Raw genomic sequence first — 24,321 nt, 5'->3', positions numbered from 1 at the left:
TCTTAGTGACGGGGCCTCTTAGTGACGGGGCCCCGGGGCTGCAGGAGGAGGAGGCGGCGGCGCGGGAGCTTTAGATGAGCACAAATAACATGAACTTTCTGCTCTTCTCAACCCGGGAGAGTGATTCAGATTCAGAGTCAGTGCGCCTCCCCCCGTGTCTGTCTGTCCCGTCCCAGAGTTCCTTTCCACACATTCCTGAACATTGCGAAACGTCTTCCCCGCGTGCGTCCCACCCACTGCACGCCCTTTGTGTCTGATATGTGCAGTGTCATTACTATCAAGTCTCTCTAAACACTATTAGACCGACTATCCCCAAAGACACGCGTTAGGTCCAATTGGCAACTTTAAATTGGCCCAATGGACACGTGTTGATTTAATTACATATTCTGCTGTAACACTTAAAACATTGTATCTGGTTCGTCCAATGCTATGTCCTTATATAAATCAATATTAAGATGGCACAGTCCAGTCATATGTGCCCAGGATTGCCATATGCGACTTTGATGACGGTCATTAACAAAAACAGATGAAGACATGTTACAAATATAGCCATTTATTAATGACTTAAGAGAAAAAAGATGAACACCACAAGGTATACATGCATGCAGAGTATGTATTAAGCTCTTGGCCTCCTCCGAGTTTTCATATTCACAACACACACTTCTCAAAGTTTCTACGGTGATCCACTGAAATGACATCTTGTTATGTATACATGTTCCAACACATATAGAAAAGACATTTCCTCAAAGCCATAAAATTAATACTGACTTTCGAATTTAAGTCAATCACCCGGCACCTGCAGGCACACATTTTTTTTCCAGGGGTAATGTTTTAAATAAACTATTCGATGCTTTTACAAGACAAAACATTAAAATGACTAAATATAACTAAATCACTCTGGACAGTTCCAACAGAAAATTAACTCATTTCCCAGTGAAATTGTGTAATGTTTGCGGATGACATCTAAAGGGTGAAGGGAAGTATAAAAACAGAAGTAACCTCATGTCTCTAGTTACATGTTGGGCCGCGCTACATTTTCTCCACCTGTTCATAGACCTGTTTTATAAAGCACTAACTGAGCTTTCTACGCACAGAGATTAAGAAACACTGGAAACTCTTGATGTACAGTTAACTTAAAAAAGTAATCTACTCTACAATAGAAATAAAAAAACTGCTGCCTCGTTAAAAAAGACAGAAACTGATCAAAAGAGCACTGGTACAGATGCAAACTGCTGTTCTTGTAGCGTGGCTCCCTTTTGTGGACGTTTAGCGCTTTCCTCTCTTGGACTTTCGACCCGACTGAGCGCTACTCTTCGCCCCCTTTTTGGCGGCAGGTTTGGACCGCTTGGGCGCAGCTCGGGAAGCCCCTTTGGTCGCATGTTTTTTAGCTGGCGGTGCAGGAGATTCTTCTGGTTTAGAGCGGCTAGACCGTCCTTTTGCGGCCTTTTTAGGGGTTTTCACCTCCTCTTCTTCCTCCTCCTCCTCCACCTCCTCTTCTTCCTCCTCCTCCTCCACCTCCTCTTCTTCCTCCTCCTCCTCCTCCTCCTCCTCCTCCGAGGACAGATCTCTGGGTGCGGGTCGCTTGGCTGCTCTGCTGGCCATCTTTTTAACAGCAGGAGTTGCAGGCTTTTTTGCAGCAGACCCTCTCTTCACAGGGGTGGCCTTTTTCACAGATTCCTTCTTGGAGGCGACTGGTTTTCTTGCCACTTTCTTGGACGAAGCCGCTTTCTTGACTGGAGACTTCTTGCCGCCTGTGGATTTGGAGCGACTAGTGCGTCGGGATTTACTTGGTGGAGGACGTCGGGCCTTGGGTGGAGGTCTCTTACTGCTCGAGACAACAACAAAAATAGTTTCAGTGGATATGTAGGGAGGTCAATAATAAACAAGTAAATGCTACCCACCGGATCTGGACTTCATCTTCTGACTCTTCCTCTTCTGACTCTTCCTCTTCCTCAGACTCGTCGTCAGATCTGGCCTTCCTTCGTTTTGGAGCTGGCGTTTTTTCAAGATCTTTAAACCGGTCTGGATACAAAATCGTTGGACTGCAGAGCAACACAACATTAGTAAGACTTGACTTCCTGCAGTGCGCTCATTCCTTCAGTGCTACATTTGTCTAGGGTATAAATGCTCAGACTCGCAGGTCCAAAGCCATCACACACCTCGGGTGGTAGGGGAACGAGAGCCGGTAAGTCCCTGTGAAGCCGTGACCACTGATCTGCTGCATCCAGCCAAGTATTTTGCACTTTGTCAGAGTCCTCCTCAGAGAAGCCACTATTAAAAGAGAAGAGCAATAAAAGGTCAGTAAAACATCATCATCAGCAGGTTTAAAGAAAGACGGACAGCACGTTACCCAGCATGTGTTCCTTCTGGTCCTTGTTGGCATCTACGAGGTGTTTGCGTAGAATAGTGGTGCTGCAGGTCTTAGGTTCATTCATGGCTGTGATTGCAGCTACAATGGCATCATCCAGTGTGCTGCCTTTCAACTGGATTGGGTTGCCAAGCCGCTTCAGCTGTAAAAAGGAAGTGGATGTTTAAAATAAAGGTTAAGAGTAAGAAAACAAGCAGCGAGAGTTTTAAATTAATATATACCCGAAATGTTCCAGTCGCTCCTTTCCTCGTGATCCGTTTCAATTGGCCCTTTTCTATGGCTTTTGCCAAAGCTGCTTTAAGAATATGGTCAGATCTGAAAGCACACATTTTCATCATATTATGTAATAAAACATTCCCTTTGAAAACATATTTCATCCTGTAAATGTGACTGTTGTAAATGTGGCCACACACTGAATGATAGTAAACAATTCACCAAACACCCAGGAACAGCCTGCTCACCAAAGACTAAATCTTTAATGGTAGCACATATAAAATATAATTAAAAAGTACCTTTTCTCAACATTGAGAGCAGGAAAGTGTAGCATCAGATACTTCTTAATAAGAGAATAAGAGGCTTCTTTGGGCTCACAGAGGCGTGTGATGATGAGGGGCAAGGCATCTCCCAGAGACTCTGCATTCTGTGATGTTTTTAAATGAACATTTACATGACGTCACACAATGACAACAAATACACAGATCATATCAGAGTAACACCTACCTTTGATGCTGGTCCCCCTTTTCCAATGGCAAAGGTTCCTGAGAGGCCTTTACCCTTCAACTGTGTAAAACAAAAACAGAAAGATGAATCAAGGCGATGGGAACAATTCACTGCAATTCTTTATTGACCATTTAACAGGCCGTTACCTGCTTGATGGCACCATTCCCCAACTGTTTCTTCATGGCTTTTTTGATAAGAAATTTCTTTTTGTCAACTTCAATCCAAGGGTATTTTTGAAGAATATATTTAAATAGTGACTGGTATGAAACGCCAGATCGGGAGTTGAAAGACTGCAAACGAACAAAGCATGTGTTATACTCAGATCTGAAAGCAAGAGTTAATAGTTCTCAGATTAAAACACACCTTTATAGCTTCAACAAGAATGTTATCCAGTTTGTGATGCGTCCCTGCATAGTTTGTAACAGGGAGCTTTTTTTTGGAGGCAATGCTTGCCCAGGTCGGAATGGTCTTTTTCACCTTCTTCGCTTTGGACTTTTCATACTTGTATCCATCCTTCAGCCTGTCGCCAAAATGAGCATATATGTTTGAGTTATGCTTTGTAATAAGTTGAAAGCGATATTTCACTGTGATTGTTACCACCCTTATCTTTATCACATCCTCACCTTAGTAGGAGAACATAGCAGTGTGTGGTGCAGTGTCCAGCCAAGCAGTCCTTGCATTTGTCACTTTGTCCATGTGTCAGCGCCGGGAGAGACAAAATGACAATTCAGAACATCCGTCTTCATGAGCAGCAGTAACTGAACTACACTAGTCAAGTTCTTTTGTGTAACAAGTTTTATCCATTCATCAATTCATCACACACATCTCAGCCCAATGGCCAAATTTCACAGTAAACCACTAATGTATTCAGTTCCGTTATACTCAATTCATCAATTTTAAAGACGTCAAATGCAGAGGACAGATTTCCCAACAGGGACAATAAAGTCTACCTTAACCGTAACCGTATTTAAAGAACATCTATTCACCCAGAAAACCATACTATTGACTTTGAGACTGCCACACAGACCGTTACTTCTGCATGCACTTGAAGTCTGAAGCGTCATGTATTTTGGGGGAAATTTGTTGTAGTCATGAGGCTAACGGTGAACTGTTATCCAGCAGAGGCAAGGATAATAAAAACAGATAAAAGTGCTATCAAAGTGAAATATCGCAGAGCTCAAGAGTTGGACAGATCTAACAAAACTCACGCTTTGTCGTCTTTCCCGTCCTCCGTCGTTCCTTCTTCGGGATCCTTCTCCCCGTTCTCTGTTGGTTCAGACTCGTCGGTGGATTGGCCCTCCTTAGCCTCAGCGTCCGGGGCCGATGACTTCACTGGACTTTTATCGGCTGGCGCGGATTCTTCTTCTGGTTTTGACTCGTCGTCTTCTAAACGAAAACGGACATCTTTCAATAAACGATGCATAGTGTAACCAATGAACAAACTCACAGTTAGAGAAGTACCATTTTTCTAGAGACGCTCACCTGCACGATTCCATGGAAAGTTAAACCATACTTTGGAACATTCTTCATGGATATACAGTAGGTGTGTTTTATGCCATATTGAGGCTTATAATAACCAAAGGAGCATTGTTTCCATGGATACAAGCAGGCGGAGGAGCCAGTTCACAGTAAGGACACAGGTTTGAAATATACACATTTAGTGCCATAAAACATAAGAAAAAACTATAACTTGCTCTAATGTAAGTTGATTTTATTCTTAGCTAAAAAGTAACACAGCGGGTGTTTTAAAGTAGACAGGGGCACGACACACAGTCATAAGTGGGTCTGGAGTGATCTTAGGGAAACATCTTGTGACCTTCGGCCCTAAACAGAGCCGTCTCAGGGCTCGTGCGCCGTGAAGGGCCCGTTCCATCTGTGGCGGAGGCCTTTACCTTTCTCCGCCGCCGCAGAGGGGGGCTTCTCCTGCGGCGGGGTGGCTGCTGCTCGGCGAATCGGCATCACTCCGAACCTGACCTGGGTAAAGACAAGAACATCCCATTTTCACGACGATGAAGAAGAAGAAACGCGCGTCTCCCCCGCTGAACCCAGATGAAGACAAAAGTGCTGCAGCCGAGCCTCGCGCCGCCTCATTCATCGGGTTCAAACGGGACCAGACACAAACCGCGCGCGCGCTTCGTTATTTACTCTCGGCGGTTCCACTCGGGCCTCTAAGTGCTGCAACCGACTGTATTTGGGACGAGCCCTGCATTATCAGCGCGGCTACAAAACGACGAATTGTATTTTCCCCCCCAAAATTTCGCCATTTTGTCGTTTGGCATTGCACACACAGTAATGGCGTCGCACGAGCCAGATACACAAAAAAAATGATTTCGAGCGGCTCTTCGCGGGTTTTTCCATAAACGCGCACATGCAAACGCGCGGTGAGTCGATACGTTACCGATGTGCAAACGAAACGAACCTTTCTATTGTCGGAAGAAAAGTAAAACACTTTGAAGTAAATTTCTGCAGCGATCCTTTATTTAGATTCGGCCGTTTGCGTGCCCCGCCCCACTTACGCGGAGGAGCGTGACGTCATTACGTCAGGCAGGAGGTTCCCACAGTCCGTTTGAAAGACGCGGAAAGACGGTTCCAGCAAGAAGCACTAAATGTTAGAGGTCATTCCTTTATGCTACTATATACATCACTGCAGTACGTTAGTGCAAAATCACTCTAGCGGGAAATGCAAAGAAAATTGAACATGAAAATGGCCCCTGATTTTTGCATCTTAATTTCTCAGAGTAGCTAAGAATAAGGATGTAGTTAATATACTTGCCTGAGTCACAGCAAACCAGAAGAAAATGCGCAGGTGACAAAGAACACGTTTGAAACAACTTAGCAAATAGATTTTTAGTCTTTATTTACAAGGTTTTCATTTGCTCTTAAGTATTATAAGCATATGTTCAGTAACCCTGGCCATGTGATTTAAATGTTGCTTGCTGCTCATTTCATTTGAATGCAGTTTGTCCTTCTGGAGGGCGACACTTCTGACTTGCTTCACTTCTTGAATGCTCTTCTGCATCGCTAAAAACGTTAATGAACATTTCACATACAGCAAGTCGAGCCGAGAGAGCAATTTACGGACAAGTTTGCGTCTTTCATTTATACTTCCCCTTAATCCCCAAATAACTTTGGTTGATCCTGTTTTAAATCAAACAGTGTGGAGTCCAGGGAAGCTATTTTTATAACAATTATTATTTTGTTATTATAATTAATGTTTGTTTTCAGGTTCTCCTTTGAACATCTGCAAATGTTAAATAACTTTCATATTTGCAGTCCTTAAAAAAATAATAAATTAATGAGTCCAGGACCTATGTATTTACGTCTTTCTTAAAAAGTAATAAAACAAAAGTTAAAATTTAAAACAAAAATATTTTCTATGTATAATACAAGTATTTAGTGCTTGCACCGTACGAATCCAAACTCAAAATGGCGGCATGTGTCAGAACCGTACCGCAGAAAATAAATTCCAGCCGTAATCATGTTGTCTTGCTCATACACCCATTTTGAATTTAGTTTGTTCTGTTGAAACAATTAAGTTTGACTATTTCAAAGTCCATGGTTGCCTCTTGTCAATTGTCTTCTGACTCTTCTTCGGCTTCACGTAACCAGGTAAAAAATGCAGTCACAGATTTGAGGGCCACGCCTTTGCCCAATTGCTCTGCAGGGTCTTTACTCGACTCCCACTTGTAAAACGCATCCTCAGAGATGACGTCCTCATCATACAGACAGTCAAAGAACATCCGGAGGAGATCTGAAATAAAAAAAAATAAAAAAATTGGATCAGAGAGAAGCTTCTCGATAAAAAAAAGAAAACTGCAATGTTACAGTGCTAAATACATGAGAAAGTGGGTCAAAAAGAAAATGCAAAGTTTACAAACTTACTTGGTGGCTGATCGAGGGACACTATCAGTGCCTGAAGTGCATAAAGTGCTTGAAGCTGTCGCTCTGTGTCTGAGTTAAGGTACTTGAGTAAAACAGGAAGTCTTCTCTGGATGGTGTCCGTGTCTACACGACAGTTAGTGTTCTCATCTGTCCATCACAACATAGGGAGGTCAGTTAAGCCATCTCATTTAAACATAGGGTTTGTGCACTGATTACCTTTGACAGCTGCTTTACACACGGCCGTCATTAAAGCCCTCAGGAAAGGAGACGAGCTCATCTGAGAATCATCCAGGTTGGCCTTTACAAACCAGAACAAACAGCAAACACATTAAAAACGCAATTTTTGATTCCATCAGTGTAATGAGCCAACTCCTACCTCAACCCAGTCAAAGATCTGCTCATCACTGGCCAAATCCTCCAACAGCAGCTTCTCAAACTGTCTGTTCAACTCAACTGGAGAAAAACTCTTTGTCGATGTGGGTGACTCAGATAGAGATGCGTCACACGTGACAAACTGGAGTTTCTGTCGGTAATGAGCACAGAAGAAAAACATCCGTTACCAAAAAGCCGTGATAGAGTAGTTTATTCTTTTTTGACTAGGACTAACCTGCTGTGAGATAAATGACTGAACATCGTCTCCTGGTAGAAAGTCTGCCCAGCTCAGACCGGATTCCCTCCACAAAGACCCCACCGACCTATGGCTCTGTAAAGACGTTATAATTATACGTATTAGAAAATGACTTAGTGACCACAAGCACATCCTTACTATCATAGCTCTTCATAATATTTGTATAATTGCTTACCATGTGTTTGCATAGTAAGTGCAGTATTTCAGAAATTAGGATCCCAGCTCTTCCCACAGGAAGCAGAGGTTTGCTTAATTCACTGTAAACAGACAAATGACAGTTCAGCAAGTAAGAATGATTTGCCTTCATTGAACAGGCCTATGTACAAATAAAAAGTTGTGAATGACAAACATTCCTGTACCTAAAGAGATCTCTCATAGAGAAGCCTCCATCTTTTAGCATTGGGCAGAGCATTTCGGCAAGGTACAGCCAAATGTGGGGAATGTCAATGGCCATGTCATCTGTCTGCTCCAGCGTGTCTGAAAATCTGTGAACATGACACAAAAAAACAAGGTTACAACAGGTTTAAGGAATAATGAAAGTATATATTCAATATGTTCTACTGACCCTTTATAGACCTCAGATTTGGGCAGGATCCCCTGATGCACAAGCTGGAAGAAGAGCTGCCCCATGTGGTCCCGTGTGATCTGACTCCGCTCTAGAGTCGACTCGACCCCGACACGAACAAAGATGTGCAGCTGAGAGGAGTCCAGTTCACCCACACACTGGACCGCCTCCTGCAGAACACAGATCCAGCACGTTAGCATTTGATCACCGACTTTAAACCAATTAACAATCATTCTTAATACTGTAAACATTTACTTTGTAGTCATTAATGTGCAGAAACTCATCAATAATAGCCTTGGATTTTCTTTCAAGCTCTTCCTCGGACACGCCAGTCGGCTCTGGCGCAAGGATCACAGCTTCAGGCTTAACTGTAAACATATAATTTAGCATTTACAAGTGGAAATGTCCTTAAACATTGTAATACAATATGTGTACAGTTGGTGTATTATTGCATTTGCCCACCAGGATCCCCGATTCGGTTGCGCTCCTGCTCGGGTTTGTCCTCAGTCATACTGAGTCTTCTGGGCTCAGTGCTCTCTCTGTCCCGATCTCGCCGAGGCTCCTCTGAGGCCTGGGAGTCCTGCAGCTCTTTGGAGCTTCCTCTTCGGACAAACGGACTGGAGCGGGATGATGGGCCGGGGATCAGTGGCTTGTCATTACGCTCTCTCCCTGACCCTGTGCTGCTTCTACAGTAAAACAAAGTCCATCAGTCATTCCCTTAAATCACTAATAGATCATTTATTATTCAACAAAACAGTAGCGTTACCTTCCTAAAGATCGCCTTGAATCAAAGTCTTGGTTCTGGGGTGGTGTGGTGGAAGACTGGGCTGTGGGTGTCGGTTGCAGAGCAGAGTAACGATTGAGGCTAGTGTTCGACGCGCGTGACATTTCTGTTAAAGTGAGAACAAAACAATACTGAAAATGTTTGGATGGGGGGGGGGGGGGGGGTGACTTACTATGAGTTGTTTGTTATGGGTTATGATAAGATGTAATGTAAGATGCATATAGTTTACCTGAGTCACTGGCCTTGGCACCTCCGCTGCTGCCTTTTACCCATGTGACTTGAGCCCGTGGACCTAGTTGTATCTTTTCATCCATCTGCGGCTGTACATGGAGAATAAAAAGCTTTAACAGATGACAGACCTTGGCTGTAAATAAAGCAGTAGAGTGTGCAGCAGTGTGTGAAGGAACAGTTGTATGTGTAGCACTACCCGTGAAGTCCACTAGAGGGTGCATGTAACATTTTGAGCCCTAACACCCCAAGTCAGGTTAGGTCAGGACAAGTGTCACAATGTTTGCATTTTGATGAACTGTCTTCACTATTCACAAAGGCTGTCTGACCTTGGATATCTTTGGGATCTTTGTGGGGTCGATAGTCCTGCTGTTCTTTGTCATTGGCACAGTGTTCCAGGTCTCTTCTCGCTGCATGCGCTGATCCCTCTGTTCTCTTGGATCTGTACAACAAAAGAACACAAGAAATATATAAAATAAACAGTTCGAACATTCACAAAAGTCCCATCAGATACTTTTACACAGATGATTCTATATCTAAAGTACTATGTGTGTCAGTCACATGTACTGTGAAAGGAGTATTCTGTGTGGGCATTTCAGACAGGAAGTGGGCCCGATTGCACACCGACTGAGTGTAGATGTGCTGATGTGACTAAGCCTTAAAGAGGATTTGAGCGCTGCACTGACCTGGACGTCGCTTGTTGTCCTTGGAAAGCAGTTGCTGGTGTACTTTCCTCTGTTCTTCCTGCTCCTCAATTTTGGCTTCTTTGTGGATCTGTTCAATGGTTTTGGGGCCCTGGTCAGCTCTCCGGGACACCCAGTTGTGCTAAAAACAACAAGCACAAATTGATACACGTAAAATGCAATACGAAAACACATTTTAATCTTCAATTAAAGTAGTTGGCATTACTCCTGGCTTGTCTGTATCTGATGCATTTGAGATTAGAAATGGTAATGTTCAAGTAATTCAGCAGTAAGTACAGCATGATGTCGAACGGGATCGACCAGTCCATCTCAGAGGGGGTCGATCCCAAGCCCTGTTTATCTGAACTTTATTGTCAGACTAAAAGTGACCAGGGCTTAACACGCTGAATGACCACGAAGGTTCACACGGAGAGAACGTCACCTGTGCTGGGGACCACGAGGAGAAATTCTACCAGTTCACGGTTTTGTCCTTAAGTCCTTGCGTTGTGGACGTGAGTCTCGAGCCCAGTTACCACTAACAGAGAGAGCCTAAAAGCATAGCTACACCTGAGGCGCTGGTAGTTGTGGCCACTGTATTTGATTAAAAATCAATCAATCAATCAATCAATCAATCAATCAATCAATCAATTGTGTTTAAGGGTAGGCATCTTAATACTTACTTTTTCTCTCCTAGTTTAAATTAAATACAATTTTATGAGTAGTATATTAAAGTAGGCCTATATTGTGTTGCTATTGCCTAATTATGTTTAATTAATAATAAAATCCCTGTTAAACAAAAATAATAATGCATGATAATATGTTTTGGGGTTTTTTGCTCAATAAAAAAATATTAAGAGCGAGAATCCTACAGAAATTATCTTGTGCTTTTAAATTTGACCTATAAGTTATTGTTAAGAAAATGTACTGGAAAAATATAGTGCGATAGTATTGGCTGCAGGTGTTTGTGATGTCAAACGTCATCTTAGGCCTTAGTTATTTTATTACTTGGTTTACGGATCCGCAGCACTTAGATTATTGATTTCTACTGCAATTACTGTGAAATTCATGTGCAATCCATGTGCCGTTGTGACACATATTCATGTGCAATTACTGTTGTGATCACATGCAATGGTATTTATGTATTTATTTATTTTTATCTTCTACTGAGAGTGTTTTTCAAACTTCCTATCAGTGATCTGTTCTTTTCCTCTCCATCTACCTGCGTTGCATCAATGAAATTTCTCGATGTGGGACAATAAAGGATTATCTTATAAATAAAATAAATTATCAATTTTTTTTTATAAAGTACCGCCGACAAAGCAAAATAGCTTCAAATGAAATATAAAAAGCGGTATTAAGTCAAAAGATAAGAGCGCGTGAAGCAATTTTTCGTCAAAATCCTGCGTGAGAGCATAAGACGCACGCGCCCGTCTCTCTGTCTGCTAGGCGCAGGGTTAGCAGACACTAAACACTGAAATTGAAATTATATTTAGCCCGCCTGTTCAATATATTTCATTTAAAAATCAGTAAACCAAGTAATAAAATAACTGCGGCCTTGATAGAAATAAATACTCCTAAGGAGTGTGGGAACCCAACGTTAGTGATGTTCTTTATATTTTGGACACATTTTTACTGCACCATTGTGGATTTGTTTGTATTGTACAATGGTTTGGCCCAACATATGATCATTATGACTGATTGAACTAACCTCAAATCACGGTGCATTGTTTATTGGCTTCCAATAAAATTTTTAATAGTTTATCTCCGATACCGATTTGATACCCATCTCAATCAGACAGACCCTCCTTATTTTGAGATCTGACAAGATTGGCAATGACAAGTTAGTGTGGCCGAGTGGTATGACTGGGCAGAATGGGATTGAAAATCCCGTCCCATTCAGGTCTCTACATACTGTATATATGAGACTCTGTCTGGACAGTCCTAAAAACTCCTTCAAAGAACAGATTTCATCAGCTCAGTATTGATGAACTATGAATTGACCCAGAGAGGGTTTTACTAAAAGGTATTAAAAATCTAAATATAACCAACTCACCAATCTTAGGTCTATTATATCCTGAAGCATAAATCGTATTCTGGATGATGTCTTTCTTTCCTTGACTATTTTCTCCATCTGATTGAAATACTGATCCATTCGAGGCTGTAGAGACAGAGGTTATGAGTTAAAGGTCATAGTGGTATTTTAGATGTACAGTGTGTGTGTGATCAGGACTGTTATGTTAACAGGATTCTGTAACCATAAATATAATAGTTGTAGCTCAAATATTTATAAATGCCCAATACTATGACAAAGGTAATAATAGAACACAATATAAGGAGAGGCATCGCCTCAATAACATAATCATTTAAATAGGTAATTTTACTATAAATGTGGTACTTTGGCCCTCATTTACCATTGACACAAACTAGTGTAATGCATTAAGTTAGCCATTAGCTGAGCCTGATTGCATCCAGTTCATGGATTGAAACCTGTATTAGACTAATTGTTTATCAAATGCTACATGCAACTGCATTCATTAAAAGGATGAAAGGATGTGTATTTTAAGAACTATTTAATGGCATTTGCAAACTGCGCACCTTGGCCTTTTCAAAATCCAGGTCTTTGCCGATGGTGGTGAGTAACCTGCAGAGGCACTCCAGGGACTCCTCGTCGTGGTTCTTGAGAAGCTTAACCACGCAGTCGTGCATAATGGCCTCAGTCAACATCTTGAGTTTGAAGAGCTCCCCTATAAATTTAATATTGCCAATGGAGCGCCGTCGAGCTTTGTCCTTGGCGTCCTCCAGCTCTTCTCGTAGCCTCTCACGCTCTGTTGTCTAAAAGCAAACAGAGAAAATATTCCAACTATAAAACTGACCACATCAGCAAAGGATATTCCTGTAGAAAACGACATTGAAATGTAGTGTGTCTTACCGATGCAGCAGAGTCCAGCTCTTTTTGTTTCCTTTCAAATACTACATCATCAACTTTGTCCTTCTCAAACTCTTTCTGGCACCGGTTAAGAAGTAGTTTGCGAAAGTTCACTGTAGTGTTGGGTTTGTCTGTAGGCACTCTAAGCTGGAAACACATTAGATCAAATTGAATTTAGATCAAGTCAAACAAAGGTCAGGTCAAACAAAGTATACATTACATTTATTGTGGTTTATATGGCAAGTGGAATTAAGAAGCGTTATTTGTAATCTCATGAGCCTTTAAACCGGCACTAGAATATTGGTTAGCAAACGTAGGATCTGACCTACACAGAGCGCAGCGACATGGACACAGACTGACCCACATCCTGCCCACGCAGCAGGAGAACAGTTGTGACCGTCAGAGAGCTTGTCAGTGAACCAGGTTCAGACTTATGTCACCATATGCAAAATGTCATAAACACCATTACAGTAGCTTAAATGTATAGATTAAGAGCTTATTTCTCAACATTCTATTTGTAGTCTACGCAGACACACACACACATGCGAGCGAACACAAAAGGGCAGGGGAGGTGGGGGTGTAGATTGGGTGACCCATAAGAAAAAGTAAGCAAACCAGATTTTTTCATGTTTAGAATAATGCAGGTTTAGAGAATACTCCTTATAGTGCATCGGCTGCACTCACTCTGCTTGGATTTGACATTAGGACATCATCTACAGCACGGGTCGCCAACCTTTTTAGGGTCGAGGGCTACTGGTCAATTAGCCTAAATGGGCCTTTAATGACATTCCGAACCAAACTACATAACTAATAAGCTGTGAGTAACTATTTGATGAATGTGCTGGGCATTTATGTGTATTTCTCATGGGCAACAGAGGCTACAGCGTTGGTGAATCATGATCTACAGGTAACACAGTGTGAACGACCAATGGAAAAAAACAAATAAAGTTATCAATTTAAGCACAGTTGTAATGAACACAAATTAATGACAAAAAATAAATCTATATATGGCCTTAAAAAACTAGGATTTCTACCTGTGACACATCTGAAACAAATTTAAACTGAGCTTTCCAGCGTTCAGAGCATGATGACCTTGTAAACAGGATTAATTAAAAGCTCAAAAAAAGTAAATTTAGCAAGAAATATCCCCTTAAAGGAGACATATTATGCAAATTTGACTTCTAGGACTTTAAACCATATAATTGTTTTTCCTTCTCTTTAACTCACTCAAAGTTGTATTTAGATTCATGCATATTTGAGGAATCCCTCTTTCTGCCCTTTACTTACTTTTACAGTTTTATTTTCTTAAGGATTAAGAATATTCAACAGCGTTGCATAGCCATTTTGGCACATACAAACAATCTGCTGCTCGCTATTGTGAAATGCAGCTCTCTGTACGGCGACAACGTAAAAGGACGGAAAATGACCACAATTTTCAACTCGGAAATAAGAGGACTCATTCTTGTTGAATTTTAAATGTCCAAAATCCATGGGTGTCGTAGATTAAAACTATATAGCAGACAAAAGCGCAATAGGTCTTCTTTAATACAACTTTTATGGTTAGCAAATACGTTATGCAGCAGTAAACATGATAAAAGATCTTAAAAAGTACCTATTTAACATGCCATGCATTAATTTTCATTCAAGAAATCTAGTTTGGTCACCTAGGTTTGGCAGCATTACTGGTAATTTTAACACATTAATAATAGATAAACTTAAGTCAATCCCGACTGCTTGGGGCCAGAGACAGGGCAGATCAAAGGAAGAGTTAACAGATTCCCTGACAATGACTATTCACGAACACATTTATCTATGCTGCAACATTTAGGTTTATACTGCAACTAGGGGTGGGAGGATTACCCATATTAAGGCATAACGTGGTATTCAAAAGCCATGGTTCTAATATTGTATGCATGTGCTTTTGACTGTATCGACAGTTATTTCCCTGGGTCTGTGGAAAAAGCAGCACTCCTCACAGCTTAATGAACAGATGACCAGAAATGCAGATTTAAACCAAAGAGCAGTCCAAAAATACATTTGAATCCATGTACAGTATGCCTATCCTAGTATATCGGCATTGTAGGCTTTATGAAGGATGTCTTAAACTCTTATGTGATTTCTGTCAAGTCTTTGTAATTTTAATGCATTTTTCCTGTTGTGCACTTTGAATTGCCTTGTGTACGAATTGTGTTTTACAAATAAACTTGCCTCATCTTATGTTTGGCCTAATAACTTTTAGTTTTCCCAACCAAGCAGCATATCAACACCTTTTTAGTTTGAAATGACAGTGACACCTGGAGAGGGGTGATCGGGAAGAACGGCTTCCCCGATCTGTTATTGGACTTCTGTGCTAGCCACGGATTGTCCATAACGAACACCATGTTCAAGCACAAGGGTGTTCATCAGTGCACATGGCACCAGGACACCCTAGGCCGGAGGTCAATGATCGACTTTGTTGTCGTGTCATCAGACCTCCGGCTGCGTGTCTTGGACACTCGGGTGAAGAGAGGGCCAGAGTTGTCAACCGATCACCACCTGGTGGTGAGTTGGATCCGCTGGCGGAGGAGGAAGCCGGACAGACTTGGCAGACCCAAGCGCATTGTGAGGGTCTGTTGGGAACGTCTAGTGGAGCCCTCTGTCAGTAGGGTATTCAACTCGCACCTCCGGGAGAGCTTCTCCCATGTCCCGGGGGAGGTTGGGGACATTGAGTCCGAGTGGACCATGTTCTCCGCCTCCATTGTTGATGCGGCTGCTCAGAGCTGTCTGTGATGGCAAGGTCTCCAGTGCCTGTCGTGGCGGCAACCCCCGAACCCGGTGGTGGACACCGGAAGTAAGGGATGCCGTCAGACTGAAGAAGGAGGCCTATCAGGCCACTCTGGCTTGTGGGTCTCCAGAGGTCATCGACAGGTATCGGCAGGCCAGGCGAGCCACGGCTCGTGCTGTCGCAGAGGCAAAAACTTGGGCCTGGGAGGAGTTCGGGGAGGCCATGGAGGAGGACTATCGGTCGGCACCAAAGAAATTCTGGCAAACCGTCCGGCGCCTCAGGAGGGGAGGCAGTGTCTCACCAACACCGTTTACGGTGCGGGTGGAGGCCTGCTGACCTCGACTGGGGATGTCGTCGGACGGTGGAAGAAATACTTTGAGGATCTCCTTTAATCCCTCAGTCACGTCTTCCGAAGAGGAAGTAGAGACCGGGGACTCGGAGGCTGGCTCATCCATCACCCAAGCTGAAGTCGCTGAGGTTGTTCGCAAACTCCTCGGTGGCAGGGCTCCGGGGGTGGATGAGATCCGCCCTGAGTACCTAAAGTATCTGGATGTTGTAGGACTGTCTTGGTTGACACGTCTCTGCAACATCGCGTGGCGTTCGGGGACCGTGCCTCTGGACTGGCAGACCGGGGTGGTGGTCCCTCTGTTCAAGAAGGGGGACCGGAGGGTGTGTTCCAACTACAGAGGGATCACACTCCTCATTCTCCCGGGTAAGGTCTATTCCAAGGTACTGGAGAGGAGAATCCGACCGATAGTCGAACCTCGGATTCAGGAGGAGCAGAGTGGTTTTCGTCCCGGTCGTGGAACACTGGACCAGCTCTATACCCTCCATCGGGTGCTCGAGGGTTCATGGGAGTTTGCCCAACCAGTCCACATGTGCTTTGTGGATCTGGAGAAGGCTTTCGACCGTGTCCCTCGGGGTGTCCTTTGGGGGGTGCTCCGGGAGTACGGGGTCCGGGGCCCTTTGCTCAGGGCTGTCCGGTCCCTGTAAAGCTACGTACAGACCGCCGCGGCCTAATCGCGCCCGACGCAGAATTTGAGTGCGTGTACATTTGAAAGGTTTACGCACCGGACGCGCGCTATCGACGCCCCGGCCACTGTACACAGTGCGGCGCTTGAGCTGTCTGCGCACATGCGCAGTAGAGGTGTTGTCGCATGAGCAGTGGAGTTGTTTGTTCATTGTGTAAAATGGCGGATATCAAGAGCGTTTTTGGTTTTCAAAACTCTCACACGGAGGCGCCGGGCTCGTTTCTGTCTCTGTATTCCAACGTGAATACATCGTACAGCTCCTTTCTCCCACAAACAGCCACAATCAGTCTTTTGTCTGCCATTGTTGACGAGCAAGGAAAAAGTGGCGCTTCTTGGGGAATTCCACGGGGAATACCGGAAATGCGAGGGGCAATACGTACGTACGTCACTGGAGCGACAGCTCTGATTGGCTGCTGCGGCTGCTGCTACGCTTCAGCTGCCTGAGACCTCAACATATTTGAACGCGTCGCGTAGCCGCTTTCGTCGCCTCGGCTGCCTGATATGCGCGCTCAAAGCGTCGAGAGCGTAAAAAACGCACCAATCGCGCCGCAAAAACGAAGAAATCTCGCCGCGGATAACGCACTACGTGCTCGACGCGCGTTTACCATAGACTTTGAATGTAAACTGGACGCTTCGGCCGCGGCGGTGTGGACGGGCCTTATGACCGGAGCAGGAGCCGTGTTCGCATTGCCGGCAGTAAGTCAGACCTGTTCCCAGTGCATGTTGGACTCCGCCAGGGCTGCCCTTTGTCACCGGTTCTGTTCATAATTTTTATGGACAGAATTTCTAGGCGCAGTCAGGGGTCGGAGGGTGTCCGGTTTGGGGACCACAGGATTCCATCTCTACTGTTTGCAGACGATGTTGTCCTGATGGCTCCATCAAACCCGGACCTGCAGCATGCACTGGGACGGTTTGCAGCCGAGTGTGAAGCGGCTGGGATGAGAATCAGCACCTCCAAATCCGAGGCCATGATTCTCGACCGGAAAAAGGTGGCTTGCCCTCTTCAGGTGGGTGGGGAGTCCTTGCCCCAAGTGGAGGAGTTCAAGTATCTCGGGGTCTTGTTCACGAGTGAGGGAAGGATGGAGCGTGAGATCGACAGGCGGATCGGTGCAGCGGCTGCAGTGATGCAGTCGCTGCATCGGACCGTTGTGGTGAAGACGGAGCTGAGCCGAAAGGCAAAGCTCTCTATTTACCGGTCGGTCTACGTTCCTACCCTCACCTATGGTCATGATGAACTTTGGGTAGTGACCGAAAGAACAAGATCGCAGATACAAGCGGTCGAAATGAGTTTCCTCCGCCGTGTGGCTGGGCGCTCCCTTAGAGATAAGTTGAGGAGCTCGGCCACACGGGGGGAGCTCGGAGTAGAGCCGCTGCTCCTCCACGTCGAGAGGAGCCAGCTGAGGTGGCTCGGGCATCTGTTCCGGATGCCTCCTGGGCTCCTCCCTCGGGAGGTGTTTCAGGCATGTCCCACCGGGAAGAGGCCCCGGGGAAGACCCAGGACACTCTGGAGAGACTATGTCTCCCGGCTGGCCTGGGAACGCCTCGGGATCCCCCCGGAGGAGTTGGAGGAAGTGTCTGGGGAGAAGAAAGTCTGGGAGTCCCTGCTCAGACTGCTGCCCCCGCGACCCGGCCCCAGATAAGCGGCAGAAAATGGATGGATGGATGGATGTTTATAACTTACATTATTCGAGTATATTATTGATGAGGAAAAACAATGGTTAAAAGCTCAAAAATATATATTATACATTATAAGTCAAACGGTGGTGTTTTTGGTCACATTAGCTATTAAAAAATCATAGCGTCCCATCCCTAACTGCAGCCTTTAGAGGAGAGCAGACATGTAAAAGACCACTCAGGACAGTTAGTACATTAGAATGCGTAAATTATCTTGGGCCATGACATAGTTTACGAAATTTCAAGCTTACCATGGCAAGACAACGGCACATGTTTCCATAGGCAACGGAGAAGCTGGGCTCGTCTATAGCCTTCTCAAAGACCAGGTCAATGACCCCTTTAAGCCTCTCTTCAGTGTCGATAGTCAGGTCCGTCACCTGTTTCATCAGCTGGTTGAACTTCTGAGGCGTGAGTTTGTTCAGGATGCTGCGGACCTTCTTAAAGAGCTCCTACAAGAAAATAAGAATTAAAGGAATAATTGAGGATTTTTTTGCAGATTTGAGAACTCGAGCAACTGTTAGTCCCTTTTATTAAAAATGCGCATGTGCGCACTCATCCCCCACCCTCCTGTTCTTTCTACCATCAAACCTCGTGCGGAAGCATGCTACAGCTCCGCTGCTACAGGTGCGTTTGTTTATTAGCGTGACGAATCGCATCTCTTGTTCCCGCAGATTTCCGTCTCTTCTGAGGAGCTCGAACACAATCTTTCTGTGTCGTCCCTCGGCCATTTTCGTACTGTACTCGCTGCTCGCTTTACTAAACACACACCAGCATATCGACCACGCATGCGCAGCCAGGGAAACGTGCTGCGATCCTGGGAACGAGGCAGCAGGTGTGCCGTAGCACGCAGGGAATGATTGACATGTGGGAGAACTACTCGGCTGTCCATGCCACGAGGAAATGAGATTCAGATTTGGCGCAAAAAAATCTTCTATTATTCCTTTAAATATGGTGACAAAAATTCAAAAATGGCTTTTTGTTTACCTGTGTATCAAGTGTATCTGGGTTATCTGGGGGGGCCTCTCTCTTCATACCAGGTTTCCAGGCATTCTCAGCCTTTTTCAGTTGTATATCATCATTAACCGACACGTTCATGATGATTTTCCTGGGAGGCGGCCGTCGAGAGCCAATGTTCATGAGCTGTAAAAAGAAGTCATACGTTTGAAAAATACAAGAGCAATGTGCACTATTCTGAGCATTTACCCACAGCAAGAGTGTTTGCCTCAATAGTCAAATAAACCTGATGTTTACCATGAGAATATAATTATGTATGAGGTACAGAGCAGGTAAGATTTTGTGTTTGTGATTCATTGTATGAAAAAACTGAGGGTGATAATAGTTTTTGTAACTCGTGATGAGAAAGCTGTTGTATTTGTGTGTCACTTACAGCGGCACCGCGGCCCCCACTCATCTGTCGGCCAAAATCTGCAAAGGCGGGTGTAAAATCTGGTCCTCTGGAAATCACCCTGGAATCCACCACTCGAGTTGGCAACTTATTTTGGTTCATCTGCAACATGCCACAGACAACGTGCATATCATCATCATGGACAGCAGGGGGAGCAGTGAGCTAGCCCAATGGGTTAATAGGACTAGAAGTACCAGCAAAGACACAAGCATATTTTCTAAAGTGCACTATGTAACTTTTCCACCACCAGCTTTTCTCCAAGAACCTGCTGTTGCTTTTCCTGTAAAAAAAAAGTGTTTATCCCTCCACCAGAAAAGTTACACAGTGCACATTTAACAAGAAAAATGTATTTCTATAAGTATGGAGATTATTTGGGGGAAACTGATGAAACTTCATGTCTTTTAGTTGTGCGTAACTTGAAAAATGAAGAATACGTGAAGTGTACACCGGCCCCATTTGCTGGAGTGCTGGTCTGGTTGTCCTCTTTACAGATGTGGGGGTGGGGCAAAAAGTCTTTAGCACTGCCAAGCATGACATAATAGCAGTGGGATTTTAATCAAAACAGTATTTCTACTGGCCATAGACTCCACCCTAAGTAGTGTGAGCCAACCAAATGCATCTACATCTCACAAGACATTTTTACCAAATCATGGGTCAAGAGCCTGAAAGTACGGTAGGTCAAAGTTTCACCGCACCAACTAAAACAAATTGTGGTTTGTTTTTTAAAATGAAAGTCAATGTAAAATGTGAGTAAATTCTTCAGGGATAAAAATAGGTTAGGAAAGCAAGTAAAAGACAACTTACAACTGGAAAACTTACTATAGTCCAATAAATATGCCCTAGAACATACTCACCTTGTCTAGAACAACATCACTGATTGGTGGTAGGCCCTCAGGTTTCTGTACACATGCCGGCATAAACTGGAAGCCTAATAGGAAATCTCTGTTATACTGTCGCTTTCCAGTGGCCTCAGTCAGGTCTGGGGGAGTTAGAAGGTAGGTTTAGATAAACATAAACTGTACTGTAAACTATTTTAGCACAAAGGACACCCACCTTCTATCTCTGGAGGAGCCTCAGTGGAGCTCTCCTTTTCCTCAGGTGTCATTCCACTGTCGCTGCTCTCAGTTTCAGATATGTGGCCTGCTCCGTTCCTCATTGGCTCAATTTCAGCGTTACCATTCTCCTCCGGACCAGCAGGGTTTCCATCAGGGTCTGGGCTGCAGTCGCAGGGGGTAGAGTCAACGACTGATGGTACTGGGCTGCTGCTCAAAGTATCCGACCGCCCGCTCTGCTCTCCAACAGACTCCTCGACTGGGCAAGCTTCATCCTGTGTGCAGAAAACATCCAATTACAGCCTTTCTGGTTCCATTTCTGTTTTTGCAACGCGGCAAAACAAGTATCTAAGAACAAGAAATGTAACTTTTAAAAGGTCACTGGTGATGCACGGAGAGCATTGGACCTGGATCCAAAGAAGCCTTTATTCTCAGACATGAACAATATCCACCACACAAATGCAACTGTACCCGTCATCAATTGGAAATACTTCATCCAAATAATTAGTTGTTTAAAGTGAACAGCTAATGATCTTTCCTCATAGTTGGGGACGTAGCAATATGCAAATCTCACTGTATTAATTGTACTACATGCATTTTTTGTTTCTGTCTGCACTGAAATGGAGCAAAGGATCATGGTCACTAATAGGCAGACTCTGGTCCTGATCCAGACCCAAGTGCAGCCCCAGTTTTCGTGTTTCCTTCAAGTCCTCTCTCTCTCCCTCTCGCTCCAAACACGCAGGAGCCCGGCCCGCGCCCATGAGCCCGGCCCGCGCCCATGAGCCCGGCCCGCGCCCATGAGCCCGGCCCGCGCCCATGAGCCCGACCCGCGCCCATGAGCCCGACCCGCGCCCATGAGCCCGACCCGCACCCATGAGCCCGACCCGCACCCATGAGCGCAGCACAGACTGATGACAGTTGCAATAATAAACTGTTACGCTATTTAGAGCAACGAGAGGAATGCAAAGGTTTTGCATGTAACAGCAATCAGCCAATCACATCGGCGCATTGTGGTTGCAGAAGAAAGTCAAGAGTCCAGTGTGTGATGTTCTGTTCAGAACAAAAGCAGAATTCTGCTCCACATCTCATGTCAGATTTATATTCTACCTTAAATCAACTTTAAAAAGAGCAAAACATTTTTTTTTATTCATTTTGAAATCATCCTTAGACTATTTGATATATTACATAATTGGTCAATTGTGGAAAATAACAAGGCTTATTATAATACTCTTTACGTATGTTATAACATAAAAGTGGCAGAAATGCCATGATCTGGGCTTTTGGAAATTTTCTCTAATTGGACCTCGTTACAATGCGACAAAGTGTATACCGGTGATCTACTATATTGTAAAAGCCTACAATATTACTCTGCAACATCACAATATTTCTGTCACTATTACATCCCCACTCATAATACAAAGCAGAAGAAAGCTAATAAGCGTAGCATCATTATTTGTTAGTGGACATTACTTTCATAGTGAGAAACCCCAAATGGAGACCAGAGTGGTTGACATATAGGGGGAGCAGGGAGACGATGGATAAGTACTTGTGTAATTCCTGGACAATAACACCCTCAAGTCATTTTTGAGCACTCCCTTCACCATACATGTGGAAACGGTTTCCACATTAACCATTCCCATTGTGTGCCATTAGTCTGCTCAACGAAACCTCCATTCTGTCTTTGATCATCTGGTAAAGGATTCATTCTGTGAATTAGACAGGCTTTTTTATGTGGTGATGAACAGACAAACACATATTACAATGTATACTTAAAGGTGGAATGGACGATTTTTTTCAGCACATTTTTGAATCATATTTCCTCGTGGCGTGGATAAATCATTAGTCCTGCCACGTACCAATCATAAAACGCACCTATCGCTCACCTGCAGCCGCGCGCGGTTCGTCCCCACGTTTCCGCGTGCCTAAGCGCATGGATCTATCATAATATAGTTCCCTAAGTGTACGGGGCAAAATGAAGATGAGAAAGACAGTTCGCAGAAGTGGACAGAAATCTACGGGAGACGAGCGATGCGATGCGCTCCGTTGCGCTAATAAACAAACGCACGTGTGTTCTATCAGTCCGCACGGGGAGTGCGGATGCGCACTTCCGCCTGCGTTCTCAAATCACCGAAAAATCGTCCATTGCGCCTTTAATTAAAGAAATGTATTTTCTCTGGTGGTTTGAAATAAATGTTTTCCTTACGTCCTCTTCATTCTCAAGTGTCTCTGCTGCTGTAGAGATGCCTTCATTTGGTTTCGTCCAGGTCTTTGGTATCGTAGAAGTAGTCTGAATAACTAAAGACAAGTATTGCATTTAATATGGTCAGTGAGGCTCATTCAACACTCTTTGAATTCGATAGGTCTGTAAATCTTAAACAGCTAACACGTGCCAACAACTCAATGTCTATCTCATCTTGTTGCATGCTTCTTAACTTAAAATATGGATATTTAAGATTAAGTTATTGTCTCACAGTAATTAAATTTTATTAAAGATAAAAGAAAACACGTTGATGCCAATCTGTTCCTGGAAAAACACACGTGTTAGGATTTTCTTAAGTGTACTTTTATGTGCAAGTGATAACACAAATGAACAAAAACACAAAAATAATCACTTTGCTTTGGCAAAAGTGATACTGGAGCAGGCTTGTACCTGTTATGGGGCTTGTCGTGGTGGTAACTTGTGGCTGGAACTCTGTTTTGCTTTCGGAGATACTGTTGCGAGCCTCTGTACCCACTCGAGGGGTCACGTCTTTGGAGTCCAAAGGCTGGCGAGGTCCATCTGCCTCTGACGTGGCCTGCACAAGAGGTGGTAGGCCCGGAGGAAGCATCATGGGTAGAACAGGGGAGGGGCTGGAGGTGACCGTGACTGGCACAACAGACACCGGTGCTACAGGGGACAACACAGCAGCCACAATGGGAACCTCGGGCCTCACGTCTGGGGGGAGAATATCAGAGGAGGCCTCTCTGAAGTCTGGGGCTGCAAGCTGAGGTGAGAGGACTGAAGATAGAACCGGCTCATGGGCTGGCATGTCCTCCTCAGCCACAGGGTCAGGAAGGCCATTTAACGTTTTAGGAAGAGGAACTGGAGAGGGCGTCAGAGTCCGTGGAGGGTCTGAAACTGGTTTGTCTGTATTAGGGATTTGTTTGGGTTCTGCTCCCTGGGGTGAGGGTGAGTGAGAGAGACGGCTGTGGGAGGCCGTGAGTGAGACGGTGGTCTGAGGTGCGGGGAATGAAAGCTCAAGTTGCACCGTTGCAGACTGCTCAGGTACAGGAGCATTAGCTTCAAGTCTTTCAACAGAGACTTCAGACGAAACGAGCGATGGTGAGGAAGACTTCTGAACAACTGGCTCCAGCTTTGACGTAGCATCTGGGGGTAATCAGAATCAGAAACCGCAAAGTGTTTATTAACATCGACAGTGAACAGAATTCACAAACTAGGAACTTGCTTTAGCATTAAGGTGCAACATACAACAGTGAATAATAGTATCAAAATATATGAAAATCAGAGGTGCTCCGATCGATCAACCGTTGATCATGATCGGGCAGATCTGGGCAAAAATCACATAATCGGGTTATCTGCCAAATGGGCCGATCAGACGCATCGACCACAC

General features: G+C 44.3%; 2 protein-coding genes across 7 annotated transcripts in view; both read right to left on the bottom strand.

Annotated features, from left to right (window-relative positions):
- Nucleotides 1–537: 537 nt before the first annotated feature.
- On the bottom strand, nucleotides 538–5,638 carry hp1bp3 (heterochromatin protein 1, binding protein 3). The gene is made up of 13 exons (XM_072452196.1): nucleotides 5,504–5,638; nucleotides 4,981–5,057; nucleotides 4,297–4,471; nucleotides 3,712–3,774; nucleotides 3,452–3,608; nucleotides 3,235–3,378; nucleotides 3,089–3,148; nucleotides 2,881–3,008; nucleotides 2,590–2,683; nucleotides 2,351–2,510; nucleotides 2,160–2,271; nucleotides 1,902–2,042; nucleotides 538–1,828 (listed from the first exon to the last, which is right to left on the bottom strand). Exons 2-13 carry the CDS (start codon nucleotides 5,045–5,047, stop codon nucleotides 1,267–1,269), a joined length of 1,863 nt encoding a protein of 620 aa, XP_072308297.1. The 5' UTR covers nucleotides 5,048–5,057; nucleotides 5,504–5,638; the 3' UTR covers nucleotides 538–1,266.
- Nucleotides 5,639–5,920: 282 nt separating this feature from the next.
- Nucleotides 5,921–24,321, bottom strand: part of eif4g3a (eukaryotic translation initiation factor 4 gamma, 3a) — a 35,078-nt gene continuing 16,677 nt past the window's right edge. For 5 of the 6 annotated variants that reach the window (XM_072452189.1, XM_072452190.1, XM_072452191.1 and 2 more), the window contains 24 exons: nucleotides 23,361–24,077; nucleotides 22,914–23,005; nucleotides 20,712–20,985; nucleotides 20,513–20,637; nucleotides 19,641–19,760; nucleotides 19,238–19,393; nucleotides 18,505–18,702; nucleotides 12,788–12,931; nucleotides 12,454–12,690; nucleotides 11,912–12,016; nucleotides 9,862–10,000; nucleotides 9,505–9,617; nucleotides 9,177–9,267; nucleotides 8,930–9,053; nucleotides 8,626–8,849; nucleotides 8,419–8,531; nucleotides 8,164–8,333; nucleotides 7,958–8,083; nucleotides 7,774–7,855; nucleotides 7,578–7,673; nucleotides 7,347–7,493; nucleotides 7,187–7,268; nucleotides 6,971–7,117; nucleotides 5,921–6,839 (listed from right to left, as the gene is read on the bottom strand). In XM_072452189.1, coding sequence (XP_072308290.1) covers nucleotides 6,658–6,839; nucleotides 6,971–7,117; nucleotides 7,187–7,268; nucleotides 7,347–7,493; nucleotides 7,578–7,673; nucleotides 7,774–7,855; nucleotides 7,958–8,083; nucleotides 8,164–8,333; nucleotides 8,419–8,531; nucleotides 8,626–8,849; nucleotides 8,930–9,053; nucleotides 9,177–9,267; nucleotides 9,505–9,617; nucleotides 9,862–10,000; nucleotides 11,912–12,016; nucleotides 12,454–12,690; nucleotides 12,788–12,931; nucleotides 18,505–18,702; nucleotides 19,238–19,393; nucleotides 19,641–19,760; nucleotides 20,513–20,637; nucleotides 20,712–20,985; nucleotides 22,914–23,005; nucleotides 23,361–24,077 — 4,004 coding nt within the window. In that variant the 3' untranslated portion in view covers nucleotides 5,921–6,657. The remainder of the gene's footprint in view (nucleotides 6,840–6,970; nucleotides 7,118–7,186; nucleotides 7,269–7,346; nucleotides 7,494–7,577; nucleotides 7,674–7,773; nucleotides 7,856–7,957; nucleotides 8,084–8,163; nucleotides 8,334–8,418; nucleotides 8,532–8,625; nucleotides 8,850–8,929; nucleotides 9,054–9,176; nucleotides 9,268–9,504; nucleotides 9,618–9,861; nucleotides 10,001–11,911; nucleotides 12,017–12,453; nucleotides 12,691–12,787; nucleotides 12,932–18,504; nucleotides 18,703–19,237; nucleotides 19,394–19,640; nucleotides 19,761–20,512; nucleotides 20,638–20,711; nucleotides 20,986–22,913; nucleotides 23,006–23,360; nucleotides 24,078–24,321) is intronic. The other variant, XM_072452194.1, reaches the window with a different exon arrangement.

The sequence above is a fragment of the Eucyclogobius newberryi genome, unplaced genomic scaffold, assembly GCF_026437365.1.
Source record: "Eucyclogobius newberryi isolate DKJ021-1_F unplaced genomic scaffold, fEucNew1.0.hap1 SCAF_19, whole genome shotgun sequence".
NCBI lineage: Eukaryota > Metazoa > Chordata > Actinopteri > Gobiiformes > Gobiidae > Eucyclogobius > Eucyclogobius newberryi.
Note: the sequence above shows the minus strand (reverse complement) of the source record. Positions and strands in the feature narration are given on the sequence as shown.